General features: G+C 35.4%; 1 protein-coding gene across 2 annotated transcripts in view; it reads left to right on the top strand.

Annotated features, from left to right (window-relative positions):
- Positions 1-14,211, top strand: part of LOC149787897 (centrosomal protein of 95 kDa-like) — a 64,190-nt gene that overhangs the window by 33,941 nt on the left and 16,038 nt on the right. The window contains exons 13-16 of one of the 2 annotated variants that reach the window (XM_089974140.1): positions 966-1,134; positions 4,498-4,590; positions 6,751-6,820; positions 10,369-10,482. In XM_089974140.1, coding sequence (XP_089830266.1) covers positions 966-1,134; positions 4,498-4,590; positions 6,751-6,820; positions 10,369-10,482 — 446 coding nt within the window. Of the gene's footprint in view, positions 1-965; positions 1,135-4,497; positions 4,591-6,750; positions 6,821-10,365; positions 10,483-14,211 lie in introns of both variants that reach the window. The other variant, XM_089974139.1, reaches the window with a different exon arrangement.

The following is a 14,211-nucleotide window of genomic DNA, read 5'->3' as shown; positions in this document are numbered from 1 at the left end:
ATATATATATATATATATATATATATATATATATATATATATACATATACAGCAAATCTTGATTCTTTGATAGAGTGATGATGTACTCCTCGGGAACTATGCTTTTATCCATTTAGTGACTTTGCAATGGTCCAAGAAACTCACATAACATCAAAGGCGTACATAATCGCTAAAGTGTAAAATAAAGATTATGGTAACCTACTTTTGATAATGCAGTTTAATTGTTCTTTTCATGCATGCACATTTCAGGCATCATGATTGCACAAGCAGCAGTGCATGAGAGACTCACCTAAATCTGAAAAGTGTACATAATCATGAGTGAAATATAGCTCACAGTGACCTCATTTTTGTATGGTGGTGTAGTACTCTTTAGATTGCATGCACATATTTGGTTATGACCGTACAAACGGCACTCAAAAAAACTGACCTAGTAATGAAAGTGTACAGGATCATTGAAGTGTGAAAAGGTAACAGTTGGCCAGTTTTGGTATGATAGTGTAGTGTCTGTTTTCAAGACTAGCAACAGTGTCTCAGAAACTAATAAAAACAAAAGGTGTACATGATTACTGGAGCATGAAAGTATGTCTTGGTTGCCCACATTTGTTGTGGCATTGCAGTACTTCTTGGGATGTATACATGTATGAAAGGCTCATGATAGTATCAGCAATAATGTCTGAGAAACACATAAATGCCTACATTTAGTAACACCTTTGATGACTATGAGATTGACAGTATAGTATTAGCTCTCTTGCACAAATGTGCAGGTGTGCTAAAAGCAGCTATTGTCTTCAGTTGTCTGTTTATGATATATGCTGTCCAATCAGGCTCTCTTTGAATTTAATAAATCCTGGTTTTATACAAATTTAGGATTATTTGTTGAAGTTTTGTGTAAAAAAAATGTATGGTTTTTCAAATACAAACACTGTTGTGTCAATATAAAACTACCTTCATCCTTCATTTTTCAGGTTTCATGAAATAATAGATGATGTTTTGAGTGATGAAGAGACACAAGGTCAGTTTCGATTACCAACTGTGCAGAAGAATGGAAATGCCAGATATGCAAGGCAGTCAAATGTTCAAGACACAAAAAATCTCATTAATGAGGAAGGAGAGAGGAATAAGAAGAAAATAGGAGTAAGTTAAACATCGTTTTCTATCCTCATACTGTCACAAAGCTTTGGGATGGAAAAATGGCAGTTGAATCATATGGAATTAAGTACCAACCATTTAATTTTGGGGATGGGTGGTGGTGGATTTGTTCTGAAAATAACAATTTCTGAACTTTGGCTTTAAAAAAAACTGATCTGTTTTATAAAAAAAGAAATCTATTATATCAGTTATATTAATTTAAAAAAGTAAATGACCTCCTCATCCACAAGGAAAATTAAATGGTCTGCCCCTGTTGCAAGTGTGCATCATTCATGTCATTCTGTGCCTCCAACAACATTTACAATACATACTTAAAGTCATGGGATATGAGTGGGAAGGGTCAGGTCATGTGCACAGCCAATCCAGAATTTGCATCCAATCCTTTAGGCAGAGCTGTGTAGGGCTGATGAAAAACTTAGGTAAGCAAAGAGGTAATACGAGTTTACTGTTGCCATGTAGCCCAGTTGCATTGAAAGGAAAATGACTTACATCTCAACATTTGAAATTGTACCTCACTTTCTATCACTGTTCAAGAAGAGGGTAAAGAAATAATCTGGTTATGCTGTAATGCTTGATGAAAGCTTGGATTCGGTGTCTACAGCTAATATGTCAGATCCAGTTGAAGCCATGCCAGGCCATTCCACTAAAGCAGTATTGGAATCACATATGGTATGCATACTACAGCACAAGCTCTGTCATCCAGAATGTTGATGAGTGAGTTATATCAAACTGGAACCATTTTAACCAAACTTGGCAGCCCATTGAGCATAAGTACTTTTCCATGCCTTTACTTTAAGAACACCGAAGTCAGGTAGGTTGGATTACTTTCCACTTGACCCATAAGTTATATATCATTTACTTTACACCGTCAATATATGGTTGCAGTGGTCATGCATCTGGCACCCAGCAGACTGCCAATACTGGATGGGACTGACTGGACACAGACTGCCCATACTGGATGGAACTGACTGGACACGGACTGCCCATTCTTTATGGGACTGACTGGACACAGATTGCCAATACTGGATAGAACTGACTGGACACAGACTGCCCATACTGGATGGGACTGACTGGACACAGACTGCCAATACTGGATGGGACTGACTGGACACAGACTGCCCATACTGGATGGGACTGACTGGACACAGACTGCCCATACTGGATGGGACTGACCAGACACAGATTGCCAAAACTGGATAGGACTGACTGGACACAGACTGCCCATACTGGATGGGACTGACTGGACACAGACGGCACATACTGTATGGGACTGACTGGCTGCAGACTGACCATGGTGGATGGGACTAACTGGCCACAGACTGCCTGTACTGGATGGGCTGACTGTCATACTGGTATGCCAGTACATGGCATACCAGTATCATGTTTAGACCTATCCATCCAGACATTCATCCCAGCCCGGCCAACTCCACTTTATTAACATTCATTCCTACTAGTAGGTAAAATCTGTGAAGCTTCCATATCTACTGATTCAACAGCATTCATTAGTTTTGATCGAGAAGGCAGGGCAGACTGGGCACTTTCTTCCATCACCGTCTTGCCAGCAAGGCCGAATTCCAGCATCAATGGAGGACATACAAGCTCCTACTTATTCTTTCTGTTGGAAAAAGTAACTGTGGAATGTGGCTTTTTATTACATTGGTAGATAATGGTTGAAATCCTCTCTATGCAGTCGCTCATTGCACAGGATAATTAATTACCATGTAGGTAGTGTTGCTGGAGTTCTTAATGTCAATTATTTAAAGACTGATTTTGTCAGCAGCTGCAGCTAGACATATATGTCTCAGGCACATATGGACAATAGACATAAAGAAAAAGAAGCACAGAAGAAAGAGAGGCAAAGAAGTTTGTAAGTTGTGTCTTATGACATCAAAGAAAAGAAAAGAATGGATATTGAGGATATTAAAGAGTTAAGTCAGTGATAAATATGCAGAATAAGCAGAATCTTCAGGAAAACTTTGTATCATTTACGAATGAAATAGTTTATAAACTGCTGAAGATAAACAAGTTCAGCTGCAGTTGCTGGATGAGATGCCTGATGAGAAGAGAAATAGTTAAAAAGAACAAGTATGAAATAGGTTTCATTGTACCATAATGTTGGATGGGACTTTAAACTCATATTGATTTTTAATGAGATTGTAATTGAGAAGACAAGAATGTGTCCCGTTCATAGTCTCTTGTTACAGATAATATTAAGAAAATTAAAACCTACAACTAATGACTCTCTTGAATTTTTATTAATTGTGTCCTTAAAAACTCGTAACATGGGTTTTTGGAAATCTTTAAAATAGTCTTCAAGTTTTTAACCTTTGATGCTGAATGAACCCTGTACAGCATATGTTAGTTTCTTCTTCTGAATGAACCCTGAACAGCATATGCTAGTTTCTTCTTCTGAATGAACCCTGAACAGCATATGCTAGTTTCTTCTACTGAATGAACCCTGAACAGCATATGCTAGTTTCTTCTTCTGAATGAATCCTGTACAGCATATGCTAGTTTCTTCTACTGAATGAACCCTGAACAGCATATGCTAGTTTCTTCTTCTGAATGAATCCTGTACAGCATATGCTAGTTTCTTCTACTGAATGAACCCTGAACAGCATATGCTAGTTTCTTCTTCTGAATGAATCCTGTACAGCATTTGCTAGTTTCTTCTTCTGTGCCCCAAAAGAGTCATGACATTTAATGTTATGCATGTCTGGTTAAGTTTTGTGTAAGGTCAATTTTCAGGCTGCATTCCTTTTTAGAGCTTGATGCAGTAGCAATCCAAAGTCAGGTCCCACTAGCAGTGGTTCTTTTTGTATAATTTGTTGCTCAAAATGTTTATTAAGAGTGCTGTGTCTCACAATAAAATCTTTGGATTTTATACCCTTATTTCCTTCAGTTCCTCCTTACTGCAGACACATGACTTGCATGATTCTTATGATCAACATAGTTTATTTCATGAATCATAAATATGTCTAGCTCCCAAATGATAGAAGAAATTTCTGTGTAATAAAATTGGTTGAAAGGTCAGTATTCATGTAGTATCTATTAGAGTTGCATGTACGACAAAAGGGAGATGCAGTTTTTGAACTAAGAATTAGCGCAGATTTGTAGTTCTTTCTTGTTCTTGACTAGCTGTGCTTGACGTGGTAGTGACTCTTAATATTCCAAAATAATACCTTTAAGTCCAAGAGTGACTTTGATATTAACATTCATATTTTTTTCTTATGTTTTAAAGAAACACATTGAATATTATTTAGATGAACAAGAAATAAAAGGGACTTTATTTAACTTTACTTTAAAATTGCATTAGTTTTCTCAAAGGTATCTATTATCTGGTTTCAGTTCCTACAGAAAATATACCAAGAAGATCTGGATGAAATAGTAGATGAAGCAAACTATGATATGTATAAAAACAGAAAAGTTGCCAAAGAAACTGTAAGTACATGCATTTGCATATCTAGGACTAAGTCAAAGCTTTTGTTTTTTATTATGTTTATTATAGTTTATTATTGTTTCGATGGCTCGACAAATTCTAACAGCTTACAGCATATATTCTTCATGGTTTAAATGTTGAAAATTTTGGATTCAGTTTATAAGTGTATTTTCGTATGATGCCCAGTTAAAATTGGCAGATAATAGAAATGGTTCTTTCCAGGAATCAATCCATCCTTTCATTTCTGAAGCATAACGCCAAAAACTGCTTAAAATCTCCATGCTGTTTGGTACATGTATTAGGCTGGTGGTCCATATTTATCTTTTATTCATCCATCCATCCATCCACCATTCACACTTTTAATTCTAGAGTATAACTCCAAAACCATCCAGTATATCCCCATGACACTTTGGTTGTACATTTATACAGTGAAATCTCAATAATTTGAGGCATGTGGGGGGGGGGTTTACCTTTTTCTTTTTGGAATTGCTTGGTTTCAATATTTGTTACTGTTTTTTTTTTCTCCATTTGTCCATCATCCATTAGTAATTCACAAATGCATTGACCCAAATGAAAAAAGTACTTACACATGATACTTGTTACTGTACTGTATATTTTTTAAATATGAACTCTCTATATAGCACCTTTGACAAAACTTTCTTTCTCCTAACAGACATTTTATCAGGGCAGTGGGGTTATATGTGACTCTGTCTTCTTGCAGAAGTAAATTTAAGACTTGATTTGCAACAAGTTTTCAGGACTATAACTTTAATCATATTTAGCATAATTGAGATCTACATTCTATCAACATGTCTCTAGCATTGCACAAAAATTACCTAAGGCAACTACAAATGTCAGATGGCATTTAATGTAAATTAAATTTAAAAACTAAAAATTTATTTTTAAATTTTTTTTTAGGGATTGTCCTATGTATATCTGATTTTCTCATGGGCAGTCACTGCTTTTTACCTTTCTTAAAATGTTTGGCAAGTCTCTATTTTCATGCTTTAATCACTTTATTGACCTTTATTTGGTCATTATGCACTTGGGTCACACATAAAAATACCCCTTTCCATATACATTTACGTCTGGTATCATACTGACCAGTGGTCATTGATAACTGTTCCATGTATGCAAGCTCTATTGCCACCTGATTGCATTTTGGGCCTAACAGCCAAATAATTGACAAAACAAAACATGCCAAACAAAGCAAAGCCAGTATGATTAATTAGCAGTAATCATTCTTTAATTTTTAATTGATTATACAGAGGATTAACGTCACGGGCGATATTATATTTGCTGCAAAACAAGCTGATTAATGAGCTGTCACTATTTGTATTTAAATGATGAAATCTATGTTACGATCGCTTTAGAAGTAGTTGCCAAGTGAGCTGTTATTTACTCTGGATTAAATGAGTTTGCTAAATTAATTTTGCAAGGACAGTAATAAAGAAGATTCGGAGAAGGAAAATTCATGTGAAAGTGGAGGGATAAAAGGCAAGGCTGCAACTGAGTGTGAGACTGTTTCTCCCAAGAGACAAAAGCGAGCAAAAATTTTCAGATATGCCATAACTAAATGAAAGAAATTTTCATCCACATTGGGTTGATTGGTATCCCTGGTTTGAAGTTTTTGACTTAGAAGTAAAGATGTTTTGCAGTTATTGTAAACAATCACCCAAACTGGCACAGGTTGGAAATTCAGCCAGGGTTTATGTCAGTGAAACTGACAATTCAGGATTTAACAATTCTGAGAAAAGTGTAAGTTAAGGTGGGAAAGGTGAGTTTTCTGAAATCACTTGTCCTGGACAAGTGGGTGAAAACAAAATTTGATCAGCCTTGACATTTATGACCATACGTGACTAGTTTTAATGCTTAGAGTTCATTATAAAGAGGTTTACTGTCTCTTTGGATGTTACCCTTGAAGTCCAGCTTAGAAGTTGATAAAATTAAGGAATTCACAGAAGTGAAGTTCACTTTAGCAACAGAGTACTTAAATTTAAGTGTTTTAAATCTGACAGATTTACATGACACATGACAAATTGCTCTGGTATAATTAGACAAGTAATATATGATCCCTCAGAGTTCTTGCAATATATATCTTGCATTATGATATTTGTATGTAGTATTGGTATATTAAAATATGAGAAAATATTGTTTTCCAGGAGAATGAGTTCAAAAAGACAGTGTTAAAACCGTTTGATATCCCAAGGAAATCTACAAAAACAAAGCCAGGTGAGCTGCAGATTATTCATAAGTTTTTGCCTTGCAAACTGTCTTGCTGACGCCTGTTTCTTTTCTTTTTTCAGTTAACCAGTTTTTTTTTACTTAAAACACAGCTTCAGGCTCAACCGTATAGTCAAGATCTATAAATCATGACAATGAGCTCGTGTATTATTGGGTAATGTCAGCATTTCAGCGCAAGAAGTTATTTAACTAGCCTGTTGTTTTCTTTTTATCCCCTTATCCCATAATAATAATTGGTTCAGTTATTTACCTGTGTGACTAATCAACAATTAGTTTTAAGATGTTTACCATTTGAAAAAAAGGGAGAAATATTGTATATTGGCATATATTATTAATTGACCATGCTTACAAACTAACCAGTGGTATTGAATTTTAAAAGGAGGTAGACAGCATTATTTAAAGCAGAGAGATGATTTCTAGCTATCGTACCTTTTATACTCGCATAAAAGTAAAATCCAACTGCATAAGATCCTGATATGCCATCGCATAATGTGCCAGCAGATCATGGTCTGTGCAGTTTGTTAGTGGTAATCAGTAGAACAAACAGCATCGACCCTGTTCTGCCAGTGCATTATGTGACAGCAGATCAGGGTCTGTGTTGTTCCACTTTGGAAGGCTTGATATTACACATATGGGAAATATGAGAATAATAGAAAAGATAGGAATATTTAATAATTTTAGAATAATACAAAGGATGGGAATATTCTACATAAAAGTCAAAATTTTTAGAACAATAGAAAGGATAGAAATATTCTAGGTAAAAGTCACAATTTTAGAACAATGCAAAGAATAGGAATATTCTATCAAAAAGTCAGAATTTTAGAACAATAGAAAGGATAGGAATATTCGACATGAGGGTCAGAATTTTGAATGAGACATGCCAAATATCTGATACAGAATTCTGAGGGTGGAATATTCACATCCAAGGTTTATTCATGTCATATTTCTGAACAAAAAAAAATGGCATTTTGTAAATACTGTTGCAACTTTAAAACATCAAAACACCCATTGAAAATTTCTTTACCTCAAGATAGAGCATAAAAACTTGTGTTAACTTTAAGGAGGACATTTAAATACTTATTAATGTTCGAGACTATCAAGGTAATGGCAATAGTTTGTTGGAACTGTGTACTTAAGATAACTTCTACAATGATACAAATGTGAACAGGTTAAAAAAATTAGTGTCCACTCCTGTCCCTGAAATAATGATATTTTCATTGATTCAGATTTGATCTAGAATTGAATTTCCTTTCTTAAATAATGACAAGATGGATTTTTTTTTATATAGAAAAAGAATTACAACAGCTTTTTAACTTCAATGAACTGTAATCTGTACATGTAGCTAAGTTAATCAGTACAAATTGGCTACACACTGTAGGATTGAAATGTGTTGTAATTAAAGTTGATCTTAATTTTGTCAAAGAATGATAAAGTTATGAAATCATTATGTTTTTTTGTTCACTGTGATCAAAGTTTAATGTCATGTGATGAAAGACCAGTCATATGATGAGGGATCAGGAATATTTGCCATTCTTGTTCTACATTGTAAAACACTATCATACACTTGGGAATGAAAGTAAGGTTTGTTCAGTGACCATTCCTTGGAGACCAGTGACAAGCACATGCTCGAACAGACCTGCCATCCCTCACGATTTTGGCATGAATTTCATGACTCTCGATAGCAATCACGGATTCACTCCACATGCAAAAAAATCACAAATTCCCAATTTCTCGATTAGCTTAAATCATGAATAAAATAAATTGTATCCTGTTAAGTGCTAGTCAAAATAGCAGCAGTGGTCACTGATACCCATTATGGTCCTGTATTGCTAGTCATGATGTTTGCAGAACTATATCCAGTTGTTTCAGTTTGCCCTATATTTAGAACAGAAGTTTTACAAATACTCATGAAAAAAACCTTGGCCAAACTGATATTTTTTTATGGCACATGCACATACTCCTAGCAACTGTAATCTTTTTTAAACAAACACCAAATGACAACTTTTTTGAGTGTAGGTATTTTGAGATTAGCATGTATCGTAATTTGCTCGAGTTCATATTTTTCTGTGCATTCGCTGACACTACTAATCGTTAATCGTTCGACATTTCATCTTATGGATTCACAACAGTTAAAATGTTTTCACCTCCATGGAAAAAGATATGTATTCAACAAAAAGTGAAATATAGATTGGAGTACACCAAAAATTAGCCCTGCATTTAGCCATCAAACATAGATGTACATTATGCTTTTTGTACAGTAGTATGCCGCGAATTTTTGAATTGAGAATGTGCACAGAGGCTCATGTTGTTACTTACAGTTTACCTGTTATACATGTATTATATAATAATATTATTATATAGTACATGTATAACAATTAAATTGTAACTAATGATACAAGCCCCTATGGGCATGTGGCAGTACTTTAAGCCACCTACTCAAGTCCTGCAAGCTACCAGTGCTGAAGCATTGTTTGTGAATTTTCTTGTTGAACATAACCTGCCTTTCTCAGTTGAGATCAGCAACAGTGACAGTGAAAGAATATTTCCTATTGTAAGGAAAAATAAGACAAACTTTAGTGCCTCCTTAGGTGCTGAAAATTTGCAACAGTTTTAGTCATCAAGATTAAACAGCAGGCAAGAAGCCTGAACTGTTTTGAAAACAAATTTATTTACTATAGCCCAGTTGAGGAAGTTTAAATCTGCCACAGTATCATATCATGACAAATAGTATGAAGTTTGTGTATATCAGTAAATATGGCTGCAAATAAATTTGTCCTTGTGATCAGTGTAAATAATGTTTTAGTTTTAGTTTGGGATTTTCATATAAGGCGGTACTGACCATCAAAGTGGATGGAGCTAGTGTCATGATATAATTTTCACTAATTGTGTTCAAAATTCACTAATTTTTGTCCCTCTTTTTACTGATTGTGAGTATGGAGGGTTGGCAGCTCTGCTCTGTTTACATCATGGTTTTTACTTCATATTTTATTAATAGACATTGTAATTATTAATAGATTTCTTCATATGCATCAGTATAGAATTCCAGCCAAGGGTCAGAATTCTTTGTCAGACAAGAAACTTTGCTGAATGTTTGGTGCATAATTAAGATCCCAAGGGTGCAATGTTCCTATCCAACACTGATGCATAATGTAGGATTATTTTTTTTAAATTTTTGGGAAAAAAGGATAGGTTGTCAACAAAAGGGTGCCCAGTGGCACTGGTCTTTCAAGACAGGTATTCCTGTATACTGCATTGGGCCGATAGGTTAATTTTGCAGTGTACGTTAGAAAACTGTTAATAAATGCAAATTCGACTTTGTTTTGTTTTATTTTTCTACAACAAAAAAGACATTTTGAGAGTTTTCAGAACTAACATTGGGAGAGGCTGAAAGATCCATAAGTAGTTCCTCATAGATAAATTGTTCAAGCCCAAAAAGATTGTTGAATATGTTGTTGAAAACAATCTTTTGGGGATCAGACTTACTTGATTTTTGCATTGAATGACTGTTTTAGTAGTATATTATCAATTTGCAGCAGCATCAGTATTGAAAAAGAAGTCAAAAGTGGTCCCTAAAGGAATTATCAGCACTAAGGTCAAGAGACAGACCCCTTCCAAAGGATACATGTCTCCTCACAGGAGGCCTAAACCATGTAAGTGAACCCATACAGAAAAGAAAAAGAAATTGCCTGAATGTAATTGTTCACATTTAGAGAAAAGGTTCATCACTTGCAATTGTTTGTGTTTCAGTTTTTTAATGGACTCTTACTATGTTTTCTCCAGTAATAATAATAGTTCTTGCTTCATCTTTTCACAACATTTTTAGGTGTATATATGATTTTTTTCACATCAGTGAAACTCTGTGGGTAGGATGGTAGCAACAGAGATGCTGCCAGGATGTGCAAATTTGAGAATCGCATAAAATTTCTATGAATATATGCACTTGGGGAGCAATGATGTGGGAGGACTCAAACAATTTAGTTTAAAGTCATGCATATAACAATGTACTTTGCACAGTATGCAGTTTTTATTTGTTAACCCTTGAAGTGCTTGTCACAACACAAGCCATGCTGCCATTAGAGGTAGCACTTGTCATCAATCTGTTTCTCTTCAGGTAGGCAACTGTTTACACATCTGGGTTCTTCATCTTGATATGAATGTTTGTTAAACTGGATTTGATTGACACACTGGACCCTGGAACAAACATTATGTTGTAGTTTGAACCTTACATCAAGGAAGTTTTATATATGCCTATCTAAAATATAGGCTATCCGAATACCTAAATGGCTGATTCCCAATATGATTCATCGTCATAATGATGAATATGTTCAGCAAATAATGGCTGATGATAGTGGCAATGACAGTGATTTTTAAAGTTATGAACTATATCAGATTATTAGAGTGAGTAACTGTCAGTGAAGATATCAGTAAGTGATTTTGAATCCAAAAATGATTATGAATATGAGTCTAATGTATATGCTGGATGGACAAAATAAGAGGCATGTAGGTCAACCCCACTTTCTGCAGTTTTTTTTAATTAAATGTAGAAAAGGCAGAGTACCAAGCCTGATGAAAATACCAACAATTAAAAAGATGAATGCAGCCTTTATTTTTTTTTTCCAGCATTTTAGCCTCATGTGATGTTGTTCTTTAATACTATAGTTTTATAAGTTTTACGATGAATAAATGAAAATCTAAAGTGAAATCAAAAAGTAAAGATGTATTCTTAACAAGGACTCTTTGATACTGATGGCTGTAAAATGGAGCAGATAATTGTTATTGTTGTTGTTGTAGGGTTTAACGCCATTTTTCAGTACACGATAGGCTATACATGGCAGCCAGTATTAATGGTAGAGGAAGAACCTGGGAAAACGCTGGAAAGAACCACCGACCCACGAGAAAAGCTACTGGCAAACTTTCTCACATTCCCACATTGGCCAAATCTGAGACTCAAACCCACACAGACGTGAGATGGCAGTGATCCATAACGAAGACCACTCGGCCACTCTGGGCCCCTGGAGCAGATAAAAAATCTGTCATAATAGTCAGCAAATGACTGATATTAAGAAACTGAAACTTATGTTACTGAAAAATCTTATTTTGGAGCAAAAGTATCCAAAAGACAGTACCTAGGAGTTGTGGAATTTTGTACATAACAACCAAAAAGAACAGTTTCCCAGCTTATTAAAGCTAGCTCAGTTAGCTACAAATATGCCCCTTCAGACAGCAGACTAAAAGGGGGATCTCGGCTCAGAAAAATATTCATGCACAGATTAGGCACAGATTAAGCTCAGAAACAATCAAAAGATTAATGCTTATAGAATTATAGGCAACATCTTACAAAGAATTTAAATTCAGTAGAGCTCTAACAGTGGAGCAGGAAGAAAGACAGGTATTGAAATGTTAGATAAATATTGAACTATGGCTGTTTCTTCCTCCCCCTTATTTTTCTACTCCCCCTGACATTGGTGACAAGGGTGGATCTCCGCCCTTTAGATAAAATCTTGGCAGCATCTCTGCAGTGATGACATTGTAGTTGCCACATTTAAGATATTTTCGATATTTTGACATTTATTGACAAAAATTGGAATGTACCTTTATGGCACAGTGGTCGCTTACTAGCAAGCCTAGCTAACTTAAACAATCTTACATCAAGCTATGTGTGTATGAAATTTTTAGAAAGATGATTTATTTTCTCAGAAATTTTGATTATAATATTCTTTATGTGCTTAATCCACTGATAGACAAAGTAAAACTACAGTATTGATGAAATAAGAACTGGTACTCGCAATTTGCATTACTAGTCACATAACTAAACAAATTTTGCAACCAACGTATCCATGACATCTGAGGTCCAGTAGTCTGTGATATTGACAGTAAACCCTTTCCAGTATTGCTGTACAAAAAAAATTCAAAAATATTAAATGAAAGTTACATAATGTTTGTATAAGCACAACATTATACTAAATTCTCAGCATATTTATTCTGAGAAAAATTTTCAGAAACATGTGACTGTGACAGCAACCTGGAGAAAACCAGATTCATCAAGCAGACAACACATGTCAGTACGGTAGTAACATAATACCAACAAAAACATTGCTGACACGTGCTCTATGCTTCATATATTTTGGATTTCTCCAGGTGGCAGTGAATTCCAACTTTTTGATAGCCAATTGGCTATGACCCCATACCTCAACATAAGTGTGAAAATATCAAAAATAGGGTTGGAAGGGTAAGAGGAAACTCAGACTACGTAATCCCATTCCACTATCATCACTGTTAGTCACCAACTTTACACACACACACAGTTAACAACTTTGGTTTTGAGTTCACATATAAAGTCAATAAATTTACATGCATTTCATACAATGTTTAATATTTTTGGCCTGGTTTGAGTTAAAGCTTTCAACTTAGCATAGTTTACAAGTTCACATGACTTACAGTCAGACATAAATAGAAAGTGGCAGAATCCAAACTAAGTGGGTCCCTCTGCAAACAAATGTGGCTATTAATTTTTGTTTTAAACAAAAAGAAATGAAAGCTTGAATAATTATCTATGAAGCAGAAGTGTGGGTACTTTCATTTTCATTGATTCGCGTAGCAGCATTAGTCACACACAACACCAGAAGGATAGTAGGCATATCTCTTTGATGGCATCAGGTTTTGTTTTGACAGCAGCTACACGTAATGAAACTGGCTTCTAGGTTCCCTCACTTGATAAGCTATGGCAGCAATCCAGTACTGTGTTTCAGCAGTTTGATAATGGTGGGAATTCCAACCATAACTGTAAATAGTCTATTTTAACAGACTAAGAAGGCAGAATGATACCACAGGTATATACCATCAGCAGTCTGGTAGTCATGTGATAGCAACAATAAACCCCTTTCCAATGTTGTTTTACCAAAATTCGAAAATATTAAATGAAACTCAAAATCTTCATACAATGAACTAAAGCATACATAATTCTGAATATACTTATTTGTTGTTGTTGTTGTTGTAGAGTTTAACGCCATTTTTCAGCACACGATAGGCTATACATGGCGGCCAGTATTAATGGTGGAGGAAGAACCCGGGAAAACCCTGGAAAGAACCACCAACCCACGAGAAGCTACTGGCAAGCTTTCTCATATACCCACATTGGCTGAATCCGAGACTCGAACCCACGCAGACAGAGGTGAGATGGTAGTGATCCATAACGGACAGCGCTTTAGACCACTCGGCCACTTGGGGCCCCTGCTTATTTGAGAACAACGACTAGAAACGTGTCGCTGGTGCAGCAACCTGGAGAAAACCTTATTCATCAAACAGAGAGCACATGTCAATGTGGTAGTCATGTGATGTCTCAAAAACATCACTCACAAGCGCTCTCTAAATCTGGCTTT

This window comes from Sinohyriopsis cumingii, chromosome 11, assembly GCF_028554795.1.
Source record: "Sinohyriopsis cumingii isolate HCF-2022 chromosome 11, ASM2855479v2, whole genome shotgun sequence".
Lineage (NCBI taxonomy): Eukaryota > Metazoa > Mollusca > Bivalvia > Unionida > Unionidae > Sinohyriopsis > Sinohyriopsis cumingii.
Note: the sequence above shows the minus strand (reverse complement) of the source record. Positions and strands in the feature narration are given on the sequence as shown.